At 39.3% G+C, this 27361-nt stretch overlaps 1 protein-coding gene across 1 annotated transcript in view; it reads right to left on the minus strand.

The window, feature by feature from the left end:
* Positions 1–19565, minus strand: part of LOC126276000 (uncharacterized) — a 51504-nt gene extending 31939 nt beyond the window's left edge. The window contains exons 1-2 of the mRNA XM_049977283.1: positions 19428–19565; positions 12883–13083 (exon numbers count right to left, since the gene is read on the minus strand). Of these exons, the coding sequence (XP_049833240.1) occupies positions 12883–13083; positions 19428–19565 (339 nt within the window). The remainder of the gene's footprint in view (positions 1–12882; positions 13084–19427) is intronic.
* Between the last annotated feature and the right edge of the window lie 7796 nt (positions 19566–27361).

The raw sequence follows: 27361 nt of genomic DNA on the forward strand, positions 1-27361 counted from the left end.
ACTGAAGTAGTGAAGCACCTGCCAACATTCAAAGAACTTGAGCCATGTATGGCTCACGTTCATGCCATTTATTGTTTGTTATCTTCTATTATGGTACTGTCACCTCATTTTCTTATTCCATTTTCTGCCTTACTTGTTCGTGAGTGGCAGCAGCAGCGCATATTGATAGTGCACTGTCGTACCATCTCTGGAGCAAAGGATAGTGTTTCCAGGTCATAGTGTGTCTGGGAGGCAGTTGGAGATGGACCAGGAGTGCAGTCAGGATGCAGCAGCAGTGAAGTTGGGGACAGTGCACAGATGAGGCGTGGGCAGCCAATGCTCGCCGACCGCTGGCGACACACATGAACTGTCCAACGGAAGGAGATTGGAGTGGGACAATCTTCGTTTGGTTAGTCGCCTCATCAGCTGATGTTTATTTGGTCCTTTGACCGTTTCTGGGCCTAGGCAGTCAGTCGGTTGGTGCAGAGCAGCGAGGAGGTCCCCATCATGTGGAATCTGGATGGAGCCGCTGGCAGCGTCTACATGCGGTTAGAGTTGTGAGGCGATTCTTGAGAGGGTTACGATGTTCGTCGCTCACCAATCTTGGACTATAAAGTTGAGTGCTCACATAACCTACTATCAAGCTTCAACTGCTATCACTTCTCTTCATTTGATCCTGGTTGTTGCTTTCTGCAAGATTCCTGCGAGCAACAACATGTGTGCATTGAAGTTGGCTAGAATTGCAGCCGTTTTCTTGGATGTGGTTTAACTTAATTTAATTCACTCATTCATTAATGAAGTGCACCAGTGGTATCTTCTGCCTTGTGGCCATTAACGTTCTGGTTACCTGCCCTGGGCATTGACGTAGTTTTTGGTAGTGTATTTTCCTCGTTGTGTTGTTGCTGTCCAGCATGGTGTGTAGTTCGACAGCTGAGGTGTGTTGGTAGTTTTGGGCATTTATTATGACTTGCCTGGATTGGGCACCAGTCTCCAGAACATTGAGCTATTGATGTCTTGTTGCTGTTTTGCATGTCGGGTGGAGCAGAACTGATTTTGTTGGTTGGTTTGTCAACTGGCCTTCAGTTTGGTTGCCTCCCGATTAAGAGGTTGTTGGTCTGGCTGCCTGTCTCACCTAAACGTGTATTGGTGTTACTTCTCAGGCTGCTAACCTTGGAACCTTCTGAGTGCCACTCCTTGTGTTTCACGCAGTGATTTCCTTTTAGTCTTAAGTACTCTGTGTGGCCTTCATCTGAGTTTTAGCTTATTAAAATTGCAATTATTTTCTCCGTGGTGTGTGGCTTTCAGCTGAGTTTTAAAATATTCAAAATCTTGCTCTTTCCATTAAGTCATAACATTGTTATTTTTTGGGGTTGAGGCCTTCAGTCAAGTTGCTTGAAATGTTTTAAGCTGAGGCCCTCAGCCTTTTCAAACTGAAAGCTCTTCTTCCTAGGCCTTAAGCCGTAAAATTGTTTTGACATAGCGCGTGGCTTCAGCCAAGTTTTAATCTCTCTTAAATTAAAATTTCAAAATTTGGTCTTGCCCTTTAGGTTATAAGATTGGTATTCTTTAGTATGTGGCCTTCAGCTGAGTTTAATCTCTCTTAAATTAAAATTCAAAATTTTGTCTTGCCCTTAAGTGATAAGATTGTTATTCTTTAGTATGTGGTCTTCAGCCGAGTTTTAATCTCTCTTAGACTACAAATTTAAAAGCTTGGTCTTGCTTTAAGTCATAATATTGTTATGCTTTAGTGTGAGGTCTTCAGCTGAGTTTGAATGACATGTTTTAAGCTAAGGCTCTAAGCCTCTTAAATTGAAAGCCCTTCTTTCTAGGCTTTAAGCCATTAAATTGTTTGGTTGATATGCAGCCTTCAGCCGGGTTTCAGCCTATTTAGAATTAACATTGAAAGTCCTTGTTTTGGCCTTAAGCCGCAACACTGTTCATGCTTAATATGTGGCCTTCAGCCTATTTTTATTGAAGTAAAAAGGATTTTTTGTTGAAAGAAGTGAAACTTCCAGAAGAACTCCTGTACCTCAATTCTTTGCTTAGGCCTCGAGCCCTGGATTTTCGTATGCGGCTTTCAGCCAATTTAAATCAAATCAAAGGAGCTCTTTCACTAAAACCTTGAGAGTTTTTAATTCTTGCTTATGTTATTGTGTATTTTAACTAATAAAATTTATGTGTTGAGTGTAACTGACAGCAACTTATTTTGGCCCCTTTCCACAAATATAACCTCACCTGCTCTGTCCTGCCAGTCCAGGCATTTCAGAACTATTAGCACTAAGACAGCTATCAAGCATTTCTTTGTTCAGTGGCAAACAGTCTGCTGGAAAGTTAGCATAAAACCCAGTTTTTCACTCTAAGATAGGACATGCTCATTTTTTGCAAAACCAGACATAATGTATTATGGGATAACGGCAATCAGTGATTTTATAATGTTACTTAAAATCTGTCTTGATTGCATTTTTTTTATTCATATTAACTGAAATATCAGATCTGAAGATGGTTCTGAATGAACCAAAACCGGTCATACGAATAAAAAAAAATTGCAATCAAGATGGATTCTAAGTAACATTTGAACATGTTCACAAAAAGTTTCACTTTACACATCAAAGTGGGATATCAGCCAACAAAGAACGTGGTGTAAATGTATTGAAAAAAATTCTTCTTGTATGCAAGCATGAGAAGTATTGTATGTTGAAGGACATGGTCATTGTGTCTGCATTCCTAAAGGTAAGGCTTTGTCCTTCATTTACATCATGTATGGAAAATGTGAAAGGGCACTGTAATATTTTAATTGTTAGTGTCATGGAGTTTCTTTGGTATTGACATATGTTCCTACATTCACATGATTTTGTCTTTAATTCTGTTTTTGCTTACAGTGTGAGCCTTGACTCAGGTCTTTTAACCTTGCAGAGAGTGAAGTTGTTCTGCAAGTACTTCTCATGCCCACAGATCTACAGTCTTCCCAACACTTATTCAGTACAAATTTAATTTTTACTTTGATGATCTTGTACAATATCAATGTATTTTCTTTTTACTTTCTCTAATAATTCTCCATCTATACCTTGCTGTGTAGATTAAGTGATTCAACAAAGCTGTTGCTAGTCCCCAGCCTAGACAAAGGAGGACATATGGTGTCAGGAAGAGCATCTGGCTTTTAAGTTTAGTCTTCTGTAGGTTCTGTCAATCATGTTAAAAAAAGTGCTATGTTGTGGCTTATATCAGCAATTTTCTTCTTCTTCTTCTTCTTCATCTTGGTTTCTAAGAGACTTGAAGCTCCCATGTCAGTCTGACAAGTTGCCTCAAAAGGCTTCTATCTTCTGCTGCTTCCTGTCAGTTATTTACACCCATCTTGCTGCCCACCCCCCCTCCTCCCTTGATACTTTACCAAATGATTTCACCATGAATATTCTTGAAACTACTTCACACTTTTTCATTCTCATCAGATGGCCTGCCCATTGAACTTTTCCAGAATTTATTATGTATATTTCTGGTGCTTGCTGTGAAAGCATGTGCATTTCTGTGTTGTGTCTCCTCTTCATGATTCGTGATTCAAATCCTATAGACTTTGTTTTAAGAACTTTTAACTGATGTTCTTCCATCAGAACAGACAGTTCCCTTGGTTGGTATATCTTTGGAAAGATTGTACAGTACTTTCAAGAACGAAACAATTTCTCATTGAGTTATGGTATTTGAAAATAAAATGCCAAAATGAAGATGGGATACAGCTCAAGAAAAGCCTCAGAAACTGTTGCAGTTGTTGTGTACATAGTTCCGCATAGTCAGCGCGTACACAAATTTCCCACTAGAGTGCACCCCGCTAAGCACAACAGCGCAGGCGCAGTGCTGGTCCATCTCCGCACTACGAGATGGTGCTGTCTTAGAGATGGACCAAATTCTGCTTCTGCCAATCTGCGTATTAATATGTAGTGCAGCCAATGAGATTGCTGCTAACGTAGAACCTTTCCTCCTTGTGGATCACACTCGCGCAGTGATACCTGAATGCTCGAGGTATTATAATGAGTTTACAGACCTCCAATTAGTCTATCTGCACCAGTCTGCATTAGTCTGAATTTGTCTGCACCAGTCTGTACCAGTCTATAGTCAAGTTTCAGTCTGTGCCTAATAAGATTTTCATATTCCTCTACATAACCATGAAGATAAAAGATTAGACATTTTGTCAAGTATCAGAGACATGTGAGAATAAGATTAACATGCCAAGACCAAAGGAACTTCAGATTGTCAATTGTAAATAGCATCCTGAACCAAGTTAAGTAATTTTTATACTTGTTATTATTTTAATAAATGTGTGTGAAAATTAATCAAGTTCTGTTTAAAGTTGGTCACCATCAATCTGCTACTCTAAGCATGCAAGTGGCATTTCTATCGTCTGACCTAATGGAATAAGATTAAGACGCCATGTTAAGACCACGAGACATATTGCTGACACTCGCCTACTTCGTTAGAGCGACAAGTCAAATAATCTGATGGTGTGTGTACCGAAGGCCTTACAGTACACACACCACAACAGTATTCCTTTAGACGCATGAAGCCCACCTGTTTCCTGCAAGATGCAATCAAAGGCTATTGAGTCAAGATTTGGCTCATCTAAATAAGCTAGTTCATTTCAGGAAAGGTAGCTGATATGACAGAGAATTACGCACTGTGCTTACAGATGATACAAGAAAGAAAACCAGGCAAGAAGGAACAGTGTAACAATCATTTTGTCTAAGCTGACTATCCCCATCAAGATGAAAGCAGGAAAACAACTTAATAATGAACATCAATATTTGCTTTTAAGAGACTTTCAATAGTGTTAGCACCTATGTTCTGCAGATTGGTCATGATGAGGTGAAAAGGATGCTGTCTGGAATGCTATGATTCAAGAACTTAAGAGCCTTCAGAACGGATGTAGATTTACCCTAAGTGGAGATCTAAATCATTTCCTAGGGGTCACTAGAAAAGGTGTTCAGATGACTTCATGGTGGATGGGGAGTAAATGAGAGGAGTCAATAACGAAATGAGTGCCATGCTAAGGTGTGTGGTAGTATGTAATGTGCTTTTCTAAGAAGCCAGGCAGACAATTAATTACTTACAGAAGTGGAAGAAAATGTTAGATACATTTGATGATGAGTGGAAGACTACAACTGAAATAAATCAATAACTGTGAGTTTTTAATGGGAGAATATGTAATGACCCAATACAGACTATTAGGAAGGGACTATGAAAACACTTATAGAAGAAGAAAAAATTAAAGAAAACAGCAACAAAAAGCATGTGCTGGAAACTTGGCCAATCCATATGTCAGCAATGCCTTCAAGGAAAAGGTTATAGGTGAAATACAACAAATACCAGTATTATGGATATGAGAAGGATGGAACATACATGAAGCTGTGATTAAAGAATAGCTCAAGAACTGTTGACAAATGTTTCATGGGACGGTGGTCCTGTTAACAAACAAACTTGGGACAGTAAAGTATGAAATGAAATGCAAAGAGATGGTGGGATTAAACTGAAACAGCTTAGCACAAAAAATGCATTTTTTATCCCAGAAGATAAAAACTAGCACTATCTGTTACATGTGCCAAAGTAGAGACAAGAGAAGTGGTGCTCAGTTGCAAGACCAAAATCAACAGACACGAGTTCTACAAAGTAGTGCTTGGGTTCAAACCCATAAAGACCAAATGCTCATGAATTAGATGGAGAATTTAATAGTTATGTTTAGAATTCATACTTTCCTGACAATGGGGACAAACAGCTTCACAAGAAAAACTGTGAGCTGATGCAACAGAGTCAATTAACACCAAAGTACAAAAAGTCCAAAGAAAAATCCAACATGTAATCCAAGTACAAAGCGATGTTGTTAACTCTGGGCACATTCTGAACATCTTCATGTAGTGAAATGATTTGTCTAGCTTACAGTGCAGCAGATTTTATGTGCTATTTGAAGTCAAAAGGTTTACCCCACACAACCAAGGAGCAGCTAAATGTATGGGCCCATATATGGGAGCCTGCATAGTAATATGGTGTAGACTGAGGGATCAGGGCTTGCTAGATTGGCTGCACTTGGGATGGACCCCAGGCATCATCATTGACTGCAAGGGTTGACGGTATTCAAAGTCATGGGCAGCTAGAGCCAGTTGGTTCACCATCATAAGCAGTTGTGGCCACAACAACAAGACACCACAATGTTCTTAACAGCCACATAAGCCCTCCAGTTTCCTCTTTCTTAGTCATGCACTCTCATTTTGCCTCATCCTATATGGCAGCATGACTTCTGCCTCTGTTTTCACCCAGTGCCATAACTATAGCCCTCATGAGGTAAGTCAATGGAGCTCAAGCCACATGCCACATTTTGCTATAACCTCCAACCATGTATGCACCCCTACTTCCTTTCCTAGATAGCCCCTGATGAGAAGGTAAAGTCTTTCAAAGTCTGGTTTTCAGTTCTACTGTTCATAGGCAGCTAGTTGTTGGACATCCCATTTTACTGCTAAGGCAGCACAGCATCTCTGGTTTGTTTGGACTCACAAGATGAGGCCACGATGTTTGGAATGTGAATTTACTGTAAACTTCATACACTCGTAGTGCTCCAAGAGGACAACAAAATGTATAAGCAGTAGCGCGTACTTCTCAAGCGTTACTGAAAAAACCGCAAGATAATTTCGGTCATCAAATATGTATCTGTGTGTGGACCATTTTAACCATGAAGCGGCTGCAGCTGAATGGTGATGGCACGGTAGCTCAGCATGTTTGGTCAGCTCGTTAGCTTCCCTTTCCAATAAAAAAACTGAGCAAACAGATGAATGAACAAACTGAACGGGTGTCATTGGACTCCACCCTGAACGAATTCAGTGAACAATGTAGAACAAAATGAATTTTTTAGGTGTTTGGCATTCAAGCCACTGGATCTCTGGATCGAGTTCCGTTTGTCAGTATTTTTTTTATTTTCAACACAGTCATTTTCTTTACTATTTATATTACAACTGATATAATGGGAAAAATACGTGTAACTTTTATTAAATTTACAATGTTGTTTGGTAGTCTACTAATTTTTGTGATCACAAATAATATAATATTCATAACTATTGACTAGTAAATGACCAAACGCATAAAGTGATACTGAAAATGTATGCTTGTCCATGTCTTCAAAACTGTTCATATTTAATAGAAAGAGAACGAGAAATTGCTTCTCGGAAGATACTATTTAAAATACACTCAATCTGCATAACCAATTATCAGCACCAATTTTTAAGGAAATACTGTGTTATGCATGGTTTGCTTCCAAACTATCATCTGAAAGAGAGGTTTTTGAAAATGTTAACAAGGTTTGTTTTTCCACAGAAAACTTCAAAAGACCTTGTGTATGTGGTGCCGTTTAACTTTATGTTTTCCATGTTTTTACAAAAAATACCATTCTGCAACTTGTACTCATAATGTTGAAAGTGACGATTAATTGTACATCTTTCGAAAGCCTTCTGTGCCGGTCAAAACTCGGAGGAAACAAGCCATATCGGGCTAGTTCCAGGTATAAGGGATTTCTCAAATCATGGACAAGCATTCATTTTTAGTATGACTTTATGCATTTGGTCGCTTACTAGTCGATAGTTATGACTATTACATTATTTGTGATAATAAAAATTAGTAGACTGTCAAATAACATTGTAACATTAATAAAATTTCATCTGATTACACGTATTTTCCCCATTATATCAATTGTAATGTAAATAATAAAGAAAATGACAGTTGAAAATAAAAATAAAAACTAACAAACAGAAGTGAATCCAGCGATCCAGCGGCTTGAACACTAAATACACAGAAAAAAAATACCTTTTTGTTCTATATAGTTCGTTGAATTTCTTCAGGGTGGACGTCTGACGACACCCGTTCAGTTTGTTCGATGATCCGTTCACTCAATTTTTTTTATTATAAAGGGCAACTAATGCTCTGACTGAACATGCTGAGCTACCTTGTCATCACCACTCGGCTGCAGCCACTTCATGGTTAAAATGGCCACGCACAGATACATATTTGGCGACCAAAATTATCTTTAAATTTTCTCAGTAACGCTTGAAAAGTACGCGCTACTGCTTACACATTTTGTTGTCCTCTTGGAGTAGTATGATTGTACAAAGTTTGCAGTATATCTGCATTCAAAACATTGTGGCCTCCCATTGTCAGCTGAATCTAGCCCTGTGTTGCCACAGAGTAGGTGCTTTGGTGGTCCACTGATCATTCCATTTACTTTCACGATTGGAGGTATTTTCTGACTCTCGGGTCCTTTAGACATTGGATGATTTCTTGATGTCATTCTTGGTAAACCATACAAGAGCATTTTGCCTTCTGATATATGGTGGTGGAGTACTGTGGAGTGTAGGTAGCCAGTGGAGGGGAATGAGGAATGTGGCAGAGTGAGACATATTTGTATATCCAAAAACTCCATAGTATTGTATGCCAGAATACTTGATACTCATGTTGTCTATTACACTAACTTATTGTGAAAACCAACTACCTTTGTTTGTATGTGTAACTGAGACTCTACTGACTACCATTCACTTGAAATGTTATGTTTAGATAATTTTATACCACACAGATAGTGTAATTATGAAATTAATTGATTACAAAAGCAATCTGGTAATTGACATAACATAAGAATCAAGGTGTCACAATTTTGCTCTGTAAAAGGTATTAGTTCTGTTAATAAAATTGAGTATAAGGATACTTAAAATATGATAGCATCTTTCAGCCCAGAGTAATTTTGTAGTAATTTGTATAACAATAAAAAGGCATTGCCAAAGAACTTAACTTTACATAACTTTACATGTTTCATCCATACAACAAGCATGATAATGAAATAAAGAAACTGTTTATCTCATCCTGCAGTTTAAGTCATGCAAAGCATGTATAAATTCATAAATTTTTGATTGCAGTTTTATGAGAACATGTATTTAACAATACTAAATTATGAATGCACTTGTTAAATTGTTACATAAGCAACATGGCAGAAGCCCCATTGTCACAGTCTTGTTCCAGTTATTTTGGGTCTTGTACTAGTTTTTGCACCAGTTTAATTCATGAATGTACTGGATATGTTGCTGAACATTCACACAACTATTTCATAGGTGGTAGCAGCACACACTGGTTCTTTGTCATGTTAGGATGAAGACTGATTTTCGAAATTACAGCCCCAGAATAATCAAATCATTTTTTATATTCAAATCATTTGTCAGTATCTCTTTAGTCGCAGCGATGAATTCAGGTTTCATAGTGCACAGCTGTGGGATACTACAAGTGTACTTTGTTAGCCATCTCTATAATTTATCAGACTGTTTGGACCTAAAAGTGTAAATTAAGGTTAAGACTACTGTTCCAATTAGAAATGTGTTAAAATATTGGAATACCACAGCCACTTTTGCCAAGTGGCCATGGAGGAGGAAGGAGTCGAACTCCCTGGGATGAGCACCTGGGTGCAGTCATTCTGCAAGCAAACAGCGAGAAGCTGGGCCAACGTCCTTGCCTCACTCAAGAAGAGACATGATGCAAAAGGGCCCATCTGAAAATGAGAAGCATGCTGACAGCTGATGTACACCTGCAGCCACTAGGACAGAATGCCAAGAATGTATGCACTAAAACATCTGAGTTCTTCTGGCCTTGGAGCAGTCATTTTATCTGCCTTAGAAAACAGGGATGTGCCAACAATTCCAGAGCCCAACGGGTGCAGGGAGGAGCATGCAAAAATCATGGGGAATTGGCACTGGTGTGTGAAAGAAGCCAGCATTCTTAAGAAGATGTCTTCCTTGACGGTGAGGATATTCCTTGTAAATGATGGAAGCCAGCAGATTTTGGGATGGAACCCAAACATGAGTTTGTCCAGGGCTAAGGCAGAGAGAGCGGTTATGAAGAATTGTTGTGTAGCTGCTCTTCCAACAGTTTCGGAATGTAGGAGACATGTTAAGAATGTGAAATTATGAGAAATATGCCAATTCACGAGGCACACGCCAGCCCACACCAGATAGAAAATTTCCACCCTGCACAGAGAGGCATGGCAATGAAGTGGCAATTGGTCATTGGGATATATTGACAACGCAAAAAGGAATAATGTTTCAAAGAGGAGTTGAGTGGACAGAAGAATGAGAAGTGAAAAGGGGGAGTCATGGAAACACCGCATAAGCGAGAGGACATGGGCGCTCTTCCACCCATTGCCAACATCTGCCTTCTGACACTGTGATAGCACAGGTTTGGCCATTTAACCGATGACGGGCAGACAACATGGCGATTGTTCCTGGGACCTGCTGCAAAGCCGCAATTGCTAATGAGAGCAGCCAACACATGCAGCACAGCTCCGATGAGATGCACTGCACCAATGCAGCGCCTGCCACTGACAGCAGTATACGAGAAATGATAATGAGAATGGTGAGACAATTCATTCCTTCCTGCTTCCCCTTAATAACTGAGTTGTGTCAATTATTTAAATCAGCCCTGAGATTTATAATTTTGTTTTGTTTTGTGTAAACGGCTAGAAAATAAATACATTTCTTCATGTTTTCAACATATAAGCAAACTTTTATATTCATACAGAAACCCCTCTGATTTCATTTAATTTCTTGAATTCACTAAAGTTTTGGTGCCCAACAGGGGGCGATGGTATCTGATGTCACAAAATAATTTCCTGAGTTTGTTACAATACATTTTAAAGGTTTGCACTTCAGCTGTGGATAGAAGTACTCACTTCATTACATCTTGCATGGTTGGCCAACTGTGGTATTACAAGCCATTTTCAAGTGTAATGTACAAAGAAACAGAACAAAGGTACATCAAGTATAGGGTAATTCAAAAAGAACTTTACAACTTCACTTACACATCAGATTTTATTGAGATGATTTAGAAATGTGGTTGAGCTGCATCTTTCAGCAAAATACTTCAAGATTCATTCATTTATTGTTGTTTTAGGAAATTCCATCAGCACAAATGACAGAAACTTGAAAATCAAAATTATAGACTTCATGGGAATATACTGAACACAAGAGGACTTTTTCTGTATGACCAATGGCAGTCACAATCACCCAGATTGAAAGTTAAAGGGAAAGTTGACATATGGGATGAAAGAGCAGTATTATGCTACAAGATGACACCTCTACTACTTGCACAAGCCTTGTCACTAAATTTTTGTATTGTAAGTAATGTTCTAAAATCCTTTTAAAATCAGACTACAAAAACTGAGTACATAATGTGCAGGAATGAGAATTGAAACTGGAATCCTTACTGAGCACAGTAATAATCATCTCCAAAGTAATGCCATATTATAGATCACTCTAAGTGTTCATTTTCAGAGCTGAACACCAATTGCCACTTCTTATGCAGGACACACTTACAGAAACAATGCAGCAATTTGAATCAGTGTGTCCATAGATTGAAAAAATATCAGTGGCATAACACATAATTTGAATCTGTCTGTGTCAGTGACATAACATACTATATGTTAGTATAATGAAAATAAAATAGAAAGAAACTTCCACATGGGAAAAATATATTAAAAACAAAGATTCCAAGACTTACCAAGCGGGAAAGCGCCGGCAGACAGGCACATGAACAAAACACATAAACACACACACAGAATTGCTAGCTTTCGCAACCGATGGTTGCTTCTTCAGGAAGGAGAGGGAAAGACGAAAGGATGTGGGTTTTAAGGGAGAGGGTAAGGAGTCATTCCAATCCCGGGAGCGGAAAGACTTCCCTTGGGGGGAAATAAAAGGACAGATGTACACTCGCACACACACACACACATATCCATCCGCACATACACAGACACAAGCAGACATATTTAAAGGCAAAGAGTAAGGGCAGAGATCTCTTTCCCGCTTGGTAAGTATATGTTAGTATAAGTATATACAGGTGATCAGAAATACTCTGAGAACCTGTAATGGTGTTGCAGGGTAGGCTGTGCTGAGAAATTACTGTTAGGAAAAAAATTCAACGTATTGCACTGTTTCCGAGTTAATTTACATTGAAGTCAGTCAAACAGTCCATTGTGTGTCCAAATTCAAACAAGGCATCAGATACAATCAGTGTCAGTTGTTCTCACAGCATTGATGGTGGCACCAAGACTGCTCAACCGTTCACCCATTCACATGGTTTTAGGAAACCAAACAAAGAATGCATTTGGTGACACCGTTTCTGTTGGGCCAATTGTATTTGTTCATGAAACAGCCTAATTTGCTTACTTCAGTACTAATTAACTTGGAAACAGCACAATCTATTGGATTTTTTCCTTAACAATTAATTCTTAGCACAGCCTACCCTGCACAGCTTATCAGACTGTTTCTGACCACCCTGTACATACAGGCCAATATTGTAAAAAGCAAGTCCAGAATGAACAGTGTGACAAAGCATCATTTGTCTGCAGACTGAGGTGAAATCCAGGAAAAGGAGAAAGGAAGTCCTTATTCCATTTTGGATCTAAAATAATTAGAAATATAACTTAGCTAGATGGTGCATCATTAGAAAACTAAACTAGTGACTACTTAAAATACACACACACATGGCTGTGATACCCTACATGAAGAAAAGGATCATATTACAAATGTCTCTAACTTTTCCGGTATACAGACAGTGGTAATCTCCTCTGTAATCAGTTAAGTTACCCTAATATTTAGTACCAGCTACTGAGTAGTGTTGATGTGGAGGAAATCATTCTGTTCAAGATACTTCATTATAAGATCTTTGAGATGCAACAGATACAAATCTCAAAGTTTCATACTGTAAAAATGTTTATAGTATTGATGAAAGTTGATTAAGATCAATTCAGTTTATTGTCATCTGAAACTTTGAGAGCTATACGTCTACTCATAAAAAAAAAAAAAAAAAAAAAAAAAAACATTTATGGTACACAGTCATTGAACTAACTTGATGGAGGTCCTTTTTCAGCCATACATCATCTGCAACTACTTTACGTGCTGGCTGCTTTCTTTCTCTCAGTCTGGCCAGTGTTTCAGGCAATGTCACAGTAGCATGATAGAGATCAGGTAAGAAGTGCACACCCCATGAGTTACCCCATATGATAGCACCATCCACACATGATGCGTCAAGTCGGAGATGTGCTCCAACCTGCAAAATTAGTTTTACATGTGTTTATAACATGATGGAATATTCACCAACTGTCAAAATGAGCGGCATCAGATTTACAACTATAGCATCACACTTAACATAGTAAGCTAAAATAAAGTAGAACTGAATGCATCTATTTAACATGTTGACTGCTGCACACTTAGTGACGTATATTTAGCCACCAGCACAGGCCACACCAGTTCACATTAACAAAATAATTTGAAAATCTCATAAAATAAAGCTATTTCATACCACAGTTAATTAACACAGATTACTTATATGAAACGATTTTGAAAAGAGAAAGAAATCTGGGATGCCTGCAGAAACTTGGCATGTCAGTCTGCCATGAGGCTGCCTACTATTGCACATTAATTATTGCACAGTAAGAATAAATGCAAAAACTAAGTGTAAAAAAAAGATGAATTATCAATGAAAAGAAAGGACATGATTAGATATACAATAAACAATTTATTGAATAGATGACTAGACATGAGTATGCAGGTATTAAAAACAAAGATTCCAAGACTTACCAAGCGGGAAAGTGCCGGTAGATAGGCACAATGAATAAAACACACAAACACAGAATTTCGAGCTTTCGCAACCTGCGGCTGCTTCATCAGGAAAGAGGGAAGGAAAAGGAAAGATGAAAGGATGTGGGTTTTAAGGGAGAGGGTAAGGAGTCATTCCAATCCCAGGAGCGGAAAGACTTACCTTAGGGGGAAAAAAGGATAGGTATATACTCGCCACGCGCACACACACACACACACACACACACACACACACACACATATTTAAAGGCAAAGAGTAAGCCAGAGATGTAAGTCGAGGTGGAAGTGTGGAGGAAAAGATGTTGTTGAAAGACAGGTGAGGTATGAGGGGCGGCAACTTGAAATTAGCGGAGATTGAGGCCTGGTGGATAACGAGAAGAGAGGATATATTGAAGGGCAAGTTCCCATCTCCAAAGTTTGGATAGGTTGGTGTTGGTGGGAAGTACCCAGATAACTCGGATGGTGTAACACTGTGCCAAGATGAGCTGGCCGTGCACCAAGGCATGTTTAGCCACAGGGTGATCCTCATTACCAACAAACACTGTCTGCCTGTGTCCATTCATGTGAATGGACAGTTTGTTGCTGGTCATTCCCACATAGAAAGCGTCACAGTGTAGGCAGGTCAGTTGGTAAATCACGTGGGTGCTATCACACGTGGCTCTCCCTTTGATCGTGTACACCTTCCGGGTTACAGGACTGGAGTAGGTGGTGGTGGGAGGGTGCATAGGACAGGTTTTACACCGGGGGCGGTTTGCAAGGGTAGGAGCCAGAGGGTAGGGAAGGTGGTTTGGGGATTTCATAGGGATGAACCAAGAGGTTACGAAGGTTAGGTGGATGGCGGAAAGACACTCTTGGTGGAGGATTTCATGAAGGATGGATCTCATTTCGGGACAGGATTTTAGGATGTCGTATCCCTGCTGGAGAGCCACATTCAGAGTCTGATCCAGTCCCGGGAAGTATCCTGTCACAAGTGGGGCACTTTTGGGGTTTTTCTGTGAGAGGTTCTGGGTTTGAGGGGATGAGGAAGTGGCTCTGGTTATTTGCTTCTGTACCAGGTTGGGAGGGTATATATATATAAAATAGAAAGAAACTTCCACATGGGAAAAATATATTATATTAAAAACAATGATTCCAAGACTTACCAAGCGGGAAAGCGCCGGCAGACAGGCACAATGAACAAAACACACAAACACACACACAGAATTACTAGCTTTTGCAACTGATGGTTGCTTCTTCAGGAAAGAGGGAAGGAGAGGGAAAGACGAAAGGATGTGGGTTTTAAGGGAGAGGGTAAGGAGTCATTCCAATCCCGGGAGCGGAAAGACTTCTCCTGGGGGGAAAGAAGGACAGGTGTACACTTGCACACACACACATATCCATCTGCACATACACAGACACAAGCAGACATATTTAAAGGCAAAGAGTAAGGGCAGAGGTGTCAGTCGAGGTGGAAGTACAGAGGCAAAGAAGTTGTTGAAAGACAGGTGAGGTATGAGCGGCGGCAACTTGAAATTAGCGGAGGTTGAGGCCTGGCGGATATCGAGAAGAGAGGATATACTGAAGGGCGAGTCCCATCTCCGGAGTTCGGATAGGTTGGTGTTGGTGGGAAGTATCCAGATAACTAGGACTGTGTAACACTGTGCCAAGATGTGCTGGCCGTGCACCAAGGCATGTTTAGCCACAGGGTGATCCTTATTACCAACAAACACTGTCTGCCTGTGTCCATTCATGTGAATGGACAGTTTGTTGCTGGTCATTCCCACATAGAAAGCGTCACAGTGTAGGCAGGTCAGTTGCTAAATCACATGGGTGCTTTCACACGTGGTTCTCCCTTTGATCGTGTATACCTTCCGGGTTGGAGAGGAAATTCTGGAGTTGTTCTTCACTGTGAGTCCAGATCATGAAGATGTCTTCAATAAATCTGTACCAAACTTTGGGTTGGCAGGCTTGGGTAACCAAGAAGGCTTCCTCTAAGGTGTTGATCTACGTAGGCAGAGATACGTTCTGTACCTTCAACCTATTACATGCAATCTCCCATCCTTCATCAAAGATGCCAACCACTTTCTCGAATGCCTGGAATCCGTACCCAGTCTGTTACCCCCGGAAACCATCCTTGTAACCATTGATGCCACTTCCCTATACACAAATATCCCGCACGTCCAGGGCCTTGCTGCAATGGAGCACTTGCTTTCAAGCCGATCACCTGCCACCCTACCTAAAACCTCTTTCCTCGTCACCTTCAGCCAGCTTCATCCTGACCCACAACTTCTTCACTTTTGAAGGCCAGACATACCAACAATTAAAGGGAACAGCCCTGGGTACCAGGATGGCCCCCTCGTATGCCAACCTATTTATGGGTCGCTTAGAGGAAGCCTTCTTGGTTACCCAAGCCTGCCAACCCAAAGTTTGGTACAGATTTATTGATGACATCTCCATGATCTGGACTCACAGTGAAGAACAACTCCAGAATTTCCTCTCCAACCTCAACTCCCTTCGTTCCATCAGATTCACCTGGTCCTACTCCAAATCCCATGCCACTTTCCTTGACATTGACCTCCATCTGTCCAATGGCCAGATTCACACATCCGTCCACATCAAACCCACCAACAAGCAACAGTACCTCCATTATGACAGCTGCCACCCATTCCATATCAAATGGTCCCTTTCCTACAGCCTAGGCCTTCGTGGCAAACGAATCTGCTCCAGTCCTGAATCCCTCGACCATTACACCAACAACCTGAAAACAGCTTTCGCATCCCGCAACTACCCTCCCGACCTAGTACAGAAGCAGATAACCAGAGCCACTTCCTCATCCCCTCAAACCCAGAACCTCTCACAGAAGAACCCCAAAAGTGCCCCACTTGTGACAGGATACTTCCTGCGCCTGGATTAGACTCTGAATGTGGCTCTCCAGCAGGGATACGACATCCTAAAATCCTGCCCCGAAATGAGATCCATCCTTCATGAAATCCTCCCCACTCCACCAAGAGTGTCTTTCCGCCATCCACCTAACCTTCGTAACCTCTTGGTTCATCCCTATGAAATCCCCAAACCACCTTCCCTACCCTCTGGCTCCTACCCTTGCAACCGCCCCCGGTGTAAAACCTGTCCTATGCACCCTCCCACCACCACCTACTCCAGTCCTGTAACCCGGAAGGTGTACACGATCAAAGGGAGAGCCACGTGTGATAGCACCCACGTGATTTACCAACTGACCTGCCTACACTGTGACGCTTTCTATGTGGGAATGACCAGCAACAAACTGTCCATTCACATGAATGGACACAGGCAGACAGTGTTTGTTGGTAATGAGGATCACCCTGTGGCTAAACATGCCTTGGTGCACGGCCAGCTCATCTTGGCACAGTGTTACACCATCCGAGTTATCTGGGTACTTCCCACCAATACCAACCTATCCGAACTCCGGAGATGGGAACTCGCCCTTCAGTATATCCTCTCTTCTCGATATCCGCCAGGCCTCAACCTCCGCTAATTTCAAGTTGCCGCCGCTCATACCTCACCTGTCTTTCAACAACTTCTTTGCCTCTGTACTTCCACCTCGACTGACACCTCTACCCTTACTCTTTGCCTTTAAATATGTCTGCTTGTGTCTGTGTATGTGCGGATGGATATGTGTGTGTGTGTGTGTGTGTGTGTGAGTGTACACCTGTCCTTTTGTCCCCCCAAGGGAAGTCTTTCCGCTCCCGGGATTGGAATGACTCCTTACCCTCTCCCTTAAAACCCACATCCTTTCGTCTTTCCCTCTCCTTCCCTCTTTCCTGAAGAAGCAACCATCGGTTGCGAAAGCTAGTAATTCTGTGTGTGTTTTGTTCATTGTGCCTGTCTGCCGGCGCTTTCCCACTTGGTAAGTCTTGGAATCTTTGTTTTTAATATATTTTTCCCATGTGGAAGTTTCTTTCTATTTTATTTACATCATCATATATATATATATATATATATATATATATATATATATATATATATATATATATATATATATATATATATATATCTGGTTGTTTTAGTTGTTCTTTGATTGTTGCCACAATCACGTCAAGCTCACTGATACCATTTTTGAAGTCTCTTTGTTGCCATTATATTTAATATATCTCTGTCATGAATGGTGTTCTGATCAATCTGGTCTACATATCTTTCAGAGAAGCCATTTAGCAGTGGTTCACAATATGCCATATTATGCACACTGCTAACAGAACTGTAATTTTTCCAGTTGATTGTTGGATGATTAAAGTCTCCATGGATGATTACAGTATGTTTGGAGACTTAACATACAAGTGAAATGAGGTTTTCTTGCCAAATCAGTCTTACATGCTACTTCAATTTCTATCTCGGTGCATTTGAGTTTTTTGTCTACTGCAACAAACACACCACCTCCATTTCCCATTTTCCTATCCTTTTGATATACACTTAATTTTTTTCCCAAAAATCTCACTGCTATCAATTTCAGCTTTCAACCAGCTTTCTGTACCTAGTATTATGTGAGCTTCACTGCTGTTCACGAGTGCTTCAAACTCTGGCACTTTGTTGTGAATGCTTCAACAGTTAACCATTAGACTTTCAATACTCTCACCCATGGCAGGCATTTCTTTCAGTCTTACACTGACATTTCTATGTTTCCTACAGCTGCCATTATGTGGTTTGGATGGAGAGTCACGTAATTTAAAAAGGATGTAGTGTGCACCTCACACACAGCCAACTACTGAGTTAGAAGACTCTGATGACGGGTAGTGCACACATGATCCATTTAGGGACGCCCTACAGATATCAACCCTATGGCACAAGTCCAGGAAGTCACAGCCTAGCTTGTCACAAAACTGTCCTTCATTTTCCAACCACAGTGCTATTGGATGACTCTTTACTTACCATTTCACCCCCTTTTATGTTATTGTTCATAATTGCTGGAAGATGCCTTCTGTTCTTTCTAAGTATACCATTGAATTTGCCTTCTTTTCCAAAGAGTTGTTTTGTGAGAGGAACAGATGTGTAATTGTTCTCTGTAACAACTGTTCAGCCCTCTCCAAAATAATTATGCATAAGTTCCAGCTTATTCATCCTGCTAAAGTGTTAGACACAATACCAGTGTGTCCTGAATAAGTGACCATGTGTAGAGTATAACCAGCACTACTGTGTTATTTGGAAACCTTAATGCCATATTTAATATGACTTTTACCTGGTATATACTGTAAAAACGAAAGTCATCCTCTAAATGGTACAATGGCTTCATCTATTTCAACCCTTCCACCTGTTATATATGCTGTACAAAACTTTCTTCAGGATGTACCTAATATTTCCCTGAACTTATCGGTTATATCACCCATACCTGCAAAATGGTTGCAGTGGAGGAGTTACTGAATGCAATTTCTGTTCATTACTTGAAGTAAAATGTTGTTTCTGAACAGAGAATGTGTGCTTTGATAATCTTCTATTGTTGGATACAGTACTAATCCATGTGCATAATAATTCCAAAAAAGTTATGAATTTCTTCATGATTTGTTTCCTTACAACATATCATCTGCAATTTTACATTGTTGTCATGTAAAATCTGCACAACATGTTATTGGCCTTACTTACAATCAGTTTAACACTTCCTCAACAAAAATACATTGAAAGTGTGCTGTGGTGCCCAAGCATTTCTGTCTATAGGATAATGGGAATTGTACTTGTACCTTTTATGGGCTGGATATAAAATCCCTTTCAAATGAGCACTGCTGACATCAGACCATTCCATAATGGCTACAGACTGACTAATATCTGTAAAAGCATCACTGAACTTCTCACAGTTTCCATCACTAGTAACAACACAATCATTATCATCATCAGTATGTCATTATTGGTAGTGGACACATATGCATCTTCATCATCAGAATGCACAAATGTTGCAGGTTTGTTGACATCAAAATCTGACTCTTCCAACATCCTCCATACTTCTTTAACAATGAATCATTTTTCAATTTCTACGATACCATGATGTCCTGTTACTGATTGATGGTATGGTCCCATTTCAGCTAAAAATATTTTTGCTTGGATTATCTGATAAAGTAAATCTTGCTGTTCATAACAAAATATAAATTAATAGTCAACTTTATAATGGATATAGAGTGACATTGCCATTTTGTAATAATTACTAATGGAAGCTCTGTTGTAGATAACGCTGTAATAAACAAAGTTACAAACTGCGCAAGATATTGTACCTGATTTTCTTCACACCAGCATCAATTCAGTCAGAAAATACAAAGTAATGCACACTTCTGCATGAAGCAAAACTATAGGACAACGTCTAAACTGACAGAAACTCATCAACTTATGATTGTCTTCAGAGGCTATGTTGATCCACAGTAAATGTTTCATCAACAAGCCACATGTTTCTGTGTCTGTATTAGAAACTTGCCATTGAATGTTATACCATACTAAACAAAGTGGACTTTGTGGTCCTGGCAGCCACATGGCATCATGTGTGTGGTTCTATTGTGGCCACCAGTGATCACACAGCAATCAGCATGTTAACTGATACTGTCATATCGTTTTTCTACCTTATATATGCAACTCTAATCAGTTGGCTGTTTATACATTTGCAGGGAAAGTCTCTCACTATCAGCAGAAATATATTTTAAACATTCACACTAGTTCATTTGACGTTATTTTAGTGTTCACTTAATATGGCATTTTCGAATCTATACTGTTTTTTTCCTCTTGGTTTTGTAATTGTGCTTAGTGCTTCAGCAAGATAAAGCCTCTAAATGCATTGTTGGTGAGACTGGCATAACTATAGGTGGAAGATATCAAACAACTACATCTTTACTCTGCAAACCACTGTGAAGTACATGGATGTATAAAGGAGGTACTGTTAATACCCAGTTCTTTGGACTGGTCAAACATGATTCTCTATTAGCAATTCTTCTAAAATTGTCCTAAATGTCTTTTCAACAGAGAAAAGAGAGAGAGAGAAGAGAGAGAGCGTGCACACACGCTCGCATGTGAAAAAACAGCTAAGAGCAAGTTTGACTCAGTTACACTTACTTTTTCCCACCTCACTTATAGTCAATTCTTTCAGACAGCATAAAAATGGTATGATGTACTAAAACTGGCAATTAAAACACAAATAATACAAGGCAAAAGCTAAAATAATTACACAAGGAAATGTAATTGGCCAATTGCTTGCAAAAAACATGGGTGAGCCCTCATAGCACATTAAAAACTTCTACATAAGACTTTAGTGAACAAGTTGGATGTTTCATAAAATCATAAGGGTCATACCACATTTGTTTGATTGTAAGTTTAAACAGAGGAGAAACGTGTTGGTAAATTAGCTGTGGCCCTCTTGTTTGAATATAAAGCTCAATTTACTAAAATGCAGCACATTGTGAGCCATATGCCAAATCAACACACATTGGAGTGTCTTCTTGCTGGAGCAAGAAGCAATGCATCATCAGGCATGCCGACTTATAAAAAATATTGAGTTGGTGGGAGAGTGCATACTGGGGATCTTTCCCTGGGAAATTTTCTAGATTTTAGATACAAAAATGGTGAGTTTTAAAGTTTTTTAAGCATTTTAGAGTCATATGATCAACGTTACAACCCTTTAAACTGGACTCTCGATAACTCGACACTCTGGAAAACTCTACAAACCTGACACATTTTTTGGCTTTAAAAAAAAAGAAACAAAACATAAAAACACATGGTATTTTTGTAAACAGCTAATTTAAATTACAGTAGTAATGATGCTTATAGACTATTACAGAGCAGTGAACATATAGCTCTGAAAAGACTGAAATTATATTTAAATAAATCCTAAACTATCACTGAAAGAATAAAACATAAAATATTGCTGTCACACAGTAATAGCACTTTGATTAATAAGTGAAATAGCTAATTTAAGATTACTCTCAATAAGGCTCAGGGTTCATTAACTAAATACAATATCTCAAAGGTAATCCTTTAATACAGTTAATTAAGTTAATACAGTATGCCTAACACTTTCAGTCAAAAAGTATGTAAATAACTGGTTTTAATTGGCCCTACACCCTAAAAAATATTCAAGTATTTGAAAATAACTAATACAGTTGTTGTTGTGGTGGTCTTCAGCCCTGAGACTGCTTTGATGTAGCTCTCCATGCTACTTTATCCTGTGCAAGTGCTTCATCTCCCAGTGCCTACTGCAACCTACATCCTTCTGAATCTGCTTAGTGTATTCATCTCTTGGTCTCCCTTTATGATTTTTACTCTCCACACTGCCCTGCAATACTAAATTGGAGATACCTTGATGCCTCAGAACATGTCCTACCAACCAATCCCTTCTTCTAGTCAAGTTGTACCACAAACTCAACTTCTCCCCAATTCTATTCAATACCTCCTTATTAGTTATCTGATCTACCCATCTAATCTTCAGCATTTTTCTGTAGCACCACATTTCAAAAACTTCTATTCTCTTCTTGTCCAAACTATTTATCGTCCACGTTTCACTTCCATACACAGCTACACTCCATGCAAATACTTTCAGAAACAACTTCCTGACACTTAAATCTATGTTAACAAATTTCTCTGCTTCAGAAGAGCTTTCGTTGCAATTGCCAGTTTACATTTTATATCTTCTATACTTCGACCATCACCAATTATTTTGCTCCCCAAATAGAAAAAACTTCTTTACTACTTTAAGTGTCTCATTTCCTAATCTAATTCCACCAGCATCACCTGACTTAATTAGACTACATTCCATTATCCTCGTTTTGCTTTTGTTGATGTTCATCTTATATCCTCCTTTCAAGATACTGTCCATTCTGTTCATCTGCTCTTCCAAGTCCTTTGCTGTCTCTGACAGAATTACAATGTCATCGGTAAACCTCAAAATTTTTAATTCTGCTCTATGGATTTTAATACCTACTCCGAACTTTTCTTTTGGTTCCTTTATTGCTTGCTCAATAAACAGATTGAATAACATTGGGCATAGGCTACAACCCTGTCTCACTCCCTTCCCAACCACTGCTTCCCTCTCATGTCCCTCGATTCTTATAACTGCCATCTGCTTTCTGTGCAAATTGTAAATAGTCTTTTGCTCCTTGTATTTTACCCCTGCCACCTTCAGAATTTGAAAGAGAGTAGTCCAGTCAACATTGTCAAAAGATTTCTCTAAGTCTACAAATGCTAGAAACGTAGGTTTGCCTTTCCTTAATCTATCTTCTAAGATAAGTCGTAGGATCAATATTGCCCTATGTGTACCAATATTTCTGCGGAATCCAAACTGATCTTCCCTGAGGTCACCTTTTGCCAATTTTTCCATTCATCGTATTTTGCAGCAATGACTTATTAAGCTGACAGTTCGGTAATTTTCACATCTGTCAACACATGCTTTCTTTGGGAATGGAATTATTATGTTCTTCTTGAAGTCAGAGGGTATTTCACCTGTCTCTTACATCATGCTCACCAGTTTTGTTAGGACTGGCCCTCCCAAGGCTCTCAGTAGTTCTAATGGAATGTTGTCTACTCCCGGGGCATTGTTTCGACTCAGGTCTTTCAGTGCTCTCTCGAACTCTTCACGCAGTGTCATATCTCCTATTTCATCTTCACCTACATCTTCTTCCATTTCCATAATATTGTCCTCAAGTACATCGCCCTTGTATAGACCCTCTATATACTCCTTCCACCTTTCTGCTTTCCCTTCTTTGCTTAGAACTGGGTTTCCATCAAAACTCTTGATATTATTGCAAGTGATTCTCGTTTCTCCAATGGTCTCTTTAATTTACTTGCAGGCAGTATCTATCTTACCCCTATTGAGATAAGCCTCTACATCCTTACATTTGTCCTCTAGCCGTCCCTGCTTAGCCACTTTGCACTTCCTGTTGAAATCATTTTTGAGACGTTTGTATTCTTTTTTGCCCGCTTCATTGACAGCATATTTATATTTTCTCCTTTCATCAACTAAATTCAATATTTCTTCTGTTACCCAAGGGTTTCTACTAGCCGTCGTCTTTTTACCTATTTGATCCTCTGCTGCCTTCACTATTTTATCCCTCTAAGCTACCCATTCTTCTTCTACTGTATTTCTTTCCCCCATTCCTGTCAATTGTTCCCTTGATACTCTGTACAACCTCTGGTTTAGTCAGTTTATCCAGGTCCCATCTCCTTAAAGTCCAACCTGTTTGCAGTTTCTTCAGTTTTAATCTACAGTTCTAACCAATAGATTGTGGTCATAGCCCACATCTGCCCCTGGAAATGTCTTACAATTTAAAACCTGGTTCCTAAATCTCTGTCTTACCATTATGTAATCTATCTGATACCTTCTAGTATCTCCAGGTTTCTTCCGTGTATACAACCTTCTTTCATGATTCTTGAACCACTAATACTGTAATATAGTAATATAGTAATACAGTACCAAACTAGTACAAATATTTCCGGACTGAAATGTATTTATTTCTCTATTTTATAAAGATGTTTAATATTGCTATAAATGCCATTATTAGAACTAGAGTGCCCTTAGTAAAATGCAAATGTTTACCTTCTTACTGGATTACTGAATACGAAGTTGGATATCCTATTCATACAAAACATCTTGGTGGGCATGAAGAACAGACAAGTTGTTCAATCACTTCTGTCCCATTGTTGATTGGAGATATGACTTCAGACATTTAAGGGCACTGAATGACCATTCTGCTGTTGCTGTCATGATTGGAACTACTTGGAAAAGCTTCATGTACCTCATTGCTCCAACTGCTGGCTCTTTCTTAAATCACACTTTTTTTTTTTTAAGACCAGTTGTTTTTTATTAGCAATATCGACTGACAGTTCAAGTGTAAGTGCAGTCTCTTAATGTCTAGGTCCTTTTTGATAACCTCCATTGATATTTCCAAATTTCTTTCGCCTCTGTTTACTAAAATCAGGCACTCTTGTTCAACTGCAATGACCTGTTTGTGTCCAGTTGAAGCAAACTGCTCAGTAATGCAAGATTGCACCGTTTCACATGTAAATAGCTTTGTAGATTTCCTTTGGGGTTTTGAAAGTGTTCAGTGAGCTGGCTTCATTGTTTTCATACTTCTTTGGTATACTTTGATTCCGAGGAAGCAAAGGATCGTCAGCTTGTGAAGGTTTTTCTTTTAAACACAATTCACAAAAGTTTTATAAAACTATCATGCCTTCCATTCAATATACAATTCAAGCCCTCATATATTTTTTTCCAGATCAGCGACACTCAGATGAGGACACTGAATTTTTTCATTGACATCCTCTACTAGGTTCACTGCATGGCAATAAAGGTGTAAAAAGAAATAAGTCTTGAATTGCAACATTGACTCAAAGTAGCTTGCATGTTTGTAACCTGCCACTGTTTTGTCCTCTGCAAAAAATGTTTTGAAAAACTCTAGAAGTTCTTCAAAGTTTTTCTATATTTTCAAGATACTAGTAGCTTGCATAGTCCTTGGAGTCAGGGAAAGGGGTCGTAGACCAGCTTGGTCATTGGCGTTCTCATAGCGTATGCTTCTGAAAAGTTCAATCCTTTTGTTTGATTCCCTTACTGTATTTAATAAGTCCTTCATTAAAGCCATAATAGCCCTCATAGACATAAGATGGCTTAGACTTTCTACAACTGACAAGTCTAAACTATGAGCAGTGCAGCGCACATAACGTGCTTTTGGTTGTATATCCAAAACTAACTTTACCACTCATATTCGAGGCATCATCATAGCACTGTTCTCTTAAGTTATCCATTGACAGATCAAGACAAGCAGAAACATCTTTTAAAATACCAAACAGAGTTTGTGATTCAGTGTTGGGGGTCTGGTACAAGCCAATATTTCATTAGGTATTTCACATCCAGCTGAAGTCAAACAGTGATGATTAGACTCCACTGCTGTTGTGTTCTTCAGTCTCAAGGCTGGCATGATTCAGCTCTATTGCGATATACATCCAGTTATACCCCTACTTATGGTATTCATCCCTTGGTCTTCCACTATTGCAGAATTATATACCTTTATATGTTTTTTGGCTGCTGCTTGGTCAGTAGATTTTTTTATCTATCCGATAACATTATAGATTCTTCTCACAGTATCATATTCCACCACTCATCTTCATCTACTTCCTGCTACCTTGCTATAATACTGTGTTTCACATTTATTTCCATTATATAGGCATTCTACACATTCCCCCCATCTTTCAGCCTTGCCTTTTTTGCTTAGTTCTGCCTTGCCACCTGAGTTCTTCATATTCACACAGTTGATTCTCTTTTCAACAAAAGTCTCTTTAATTTCCTATAGGTGCATCTACCTTTTGCCTAGTTGTGCATGCTTCTACATCCTTGCATGTCTCATCCATTCATTCCTGTTTCCTCATTTTGCTCTTCATTTCAGTCACATTTTTAGATGCCTGTCATCTCATTTCCGTGCTTCATTTGCTGTATTATTATATTTTCTCATTTCCCTAGAGCCAGTATCCTATGTGTTATCCAAGGATTGCTACTGGGCTTTATCTTTTCCCCATATGATCCTGTATAGCTTCACTATTTCATCTCTCAGGGCTTTCCATTCATCTTCTATTGTGTACCTTACCCCTGTTTCACAGTCATTGTCTAATGTTATTTTTGAAACTCTCAACAACCTCTGATCCTTTCAACTTATCCAAGTCCCATCTGCTCAATTTCCTACCTTTATTAAATTTCTTATGTTTTAATCTGCAGTTCATAAACAATAAATTATGGTTATAGTCCACATCTACCGCTGGAAACTTTTTGCAATTTAAAATCTGGGTTCAGGATATCTGTCTTGCCCCTAGGCAAACTATGAGGGTGTGCTGAAAAGTAATGCCTATGAACTTTTTATTCTGTTCTCAATATCAGTTGAGGTATTATATGTCATGCTTATTACTAGGTGATTTTCCTGCTTTGGTAACACAAGTTGTTACCTACTACCACTATAGGGCCCCAAATTGTAGCATATAACATGGCAATGTGTAACATAACTATGTCAGTGTATGAGAAACAGGGTGCTGTAACCAAGTTTCTAATCACAGAACAAGTGCCTCCAATTGAAATCAACAGAAGAAGGATTGTATCAACAGCAGTAATGTGTGACACTGGGTTGTTCACATGAAGGAAACAATGGTGACCCCAAAAACAAGAGGCCATCACTGGAGTTCAGTCACAAAGGATCATTGACACCAAAAAATTCAACACCAGGCCATCAGCTGGCAGTCATGCAACCAATGTTCTGGAACATTCAAGATGTGGTGCATTAGGAATTTGTGACCAAAGGCACCACCATAAACTTTGGAAATGTACTGTGACACCCCCAGAAAACTGAAAACATGGATTTGATGAATTCATCTACAAATGAAGCACACTCTCCTTTAGCATGACAATACCAGACCAAACAACAATCTGATGTCTTGGATTCACTGTTATCGATCATCACCAATACTGTCCCGACTTAACCTCATCTGATTTTCATGTGTTTCTAAAACTTGAAGAATCCCTTCAAAGACTTCACTTTGATAGTCATGAAATGGTGCAAGCAGAGGTGAGGTTGTGGCACTATTAACAAAGTCAAATATTCTACAGTGACTATTAACAAACTGGTCTCTCCTTGGGAGAAATGGGTTTGCCATCAGGGTGACTATGTTAAGAAATAAATATAAATAAAATAGAAAGAAACTTCCACATGGGAAAAATATATTAAAAACAAAGATTCCAAGACTTACCAAGCGGGAGTGCACCGGCAGACAGGCACAATGAA

The sequence above is a fragment of the Schistocerca gregaria genome, chromosome 1 (assembly GCF_023897955.1).
Source record: "Schistocerca gregaria isolate iqSchGreg1 chromosome 1, iqSchGreg1.2, whole genome shotgun sequence".
In the NCBI taxonomy this organism is placed as follows: Eukaryota; Metazoa; Arthropoda; class Insecta; order Orthoptera; family Acrididae; genus Schistocerca; species Schistocerca gregaria.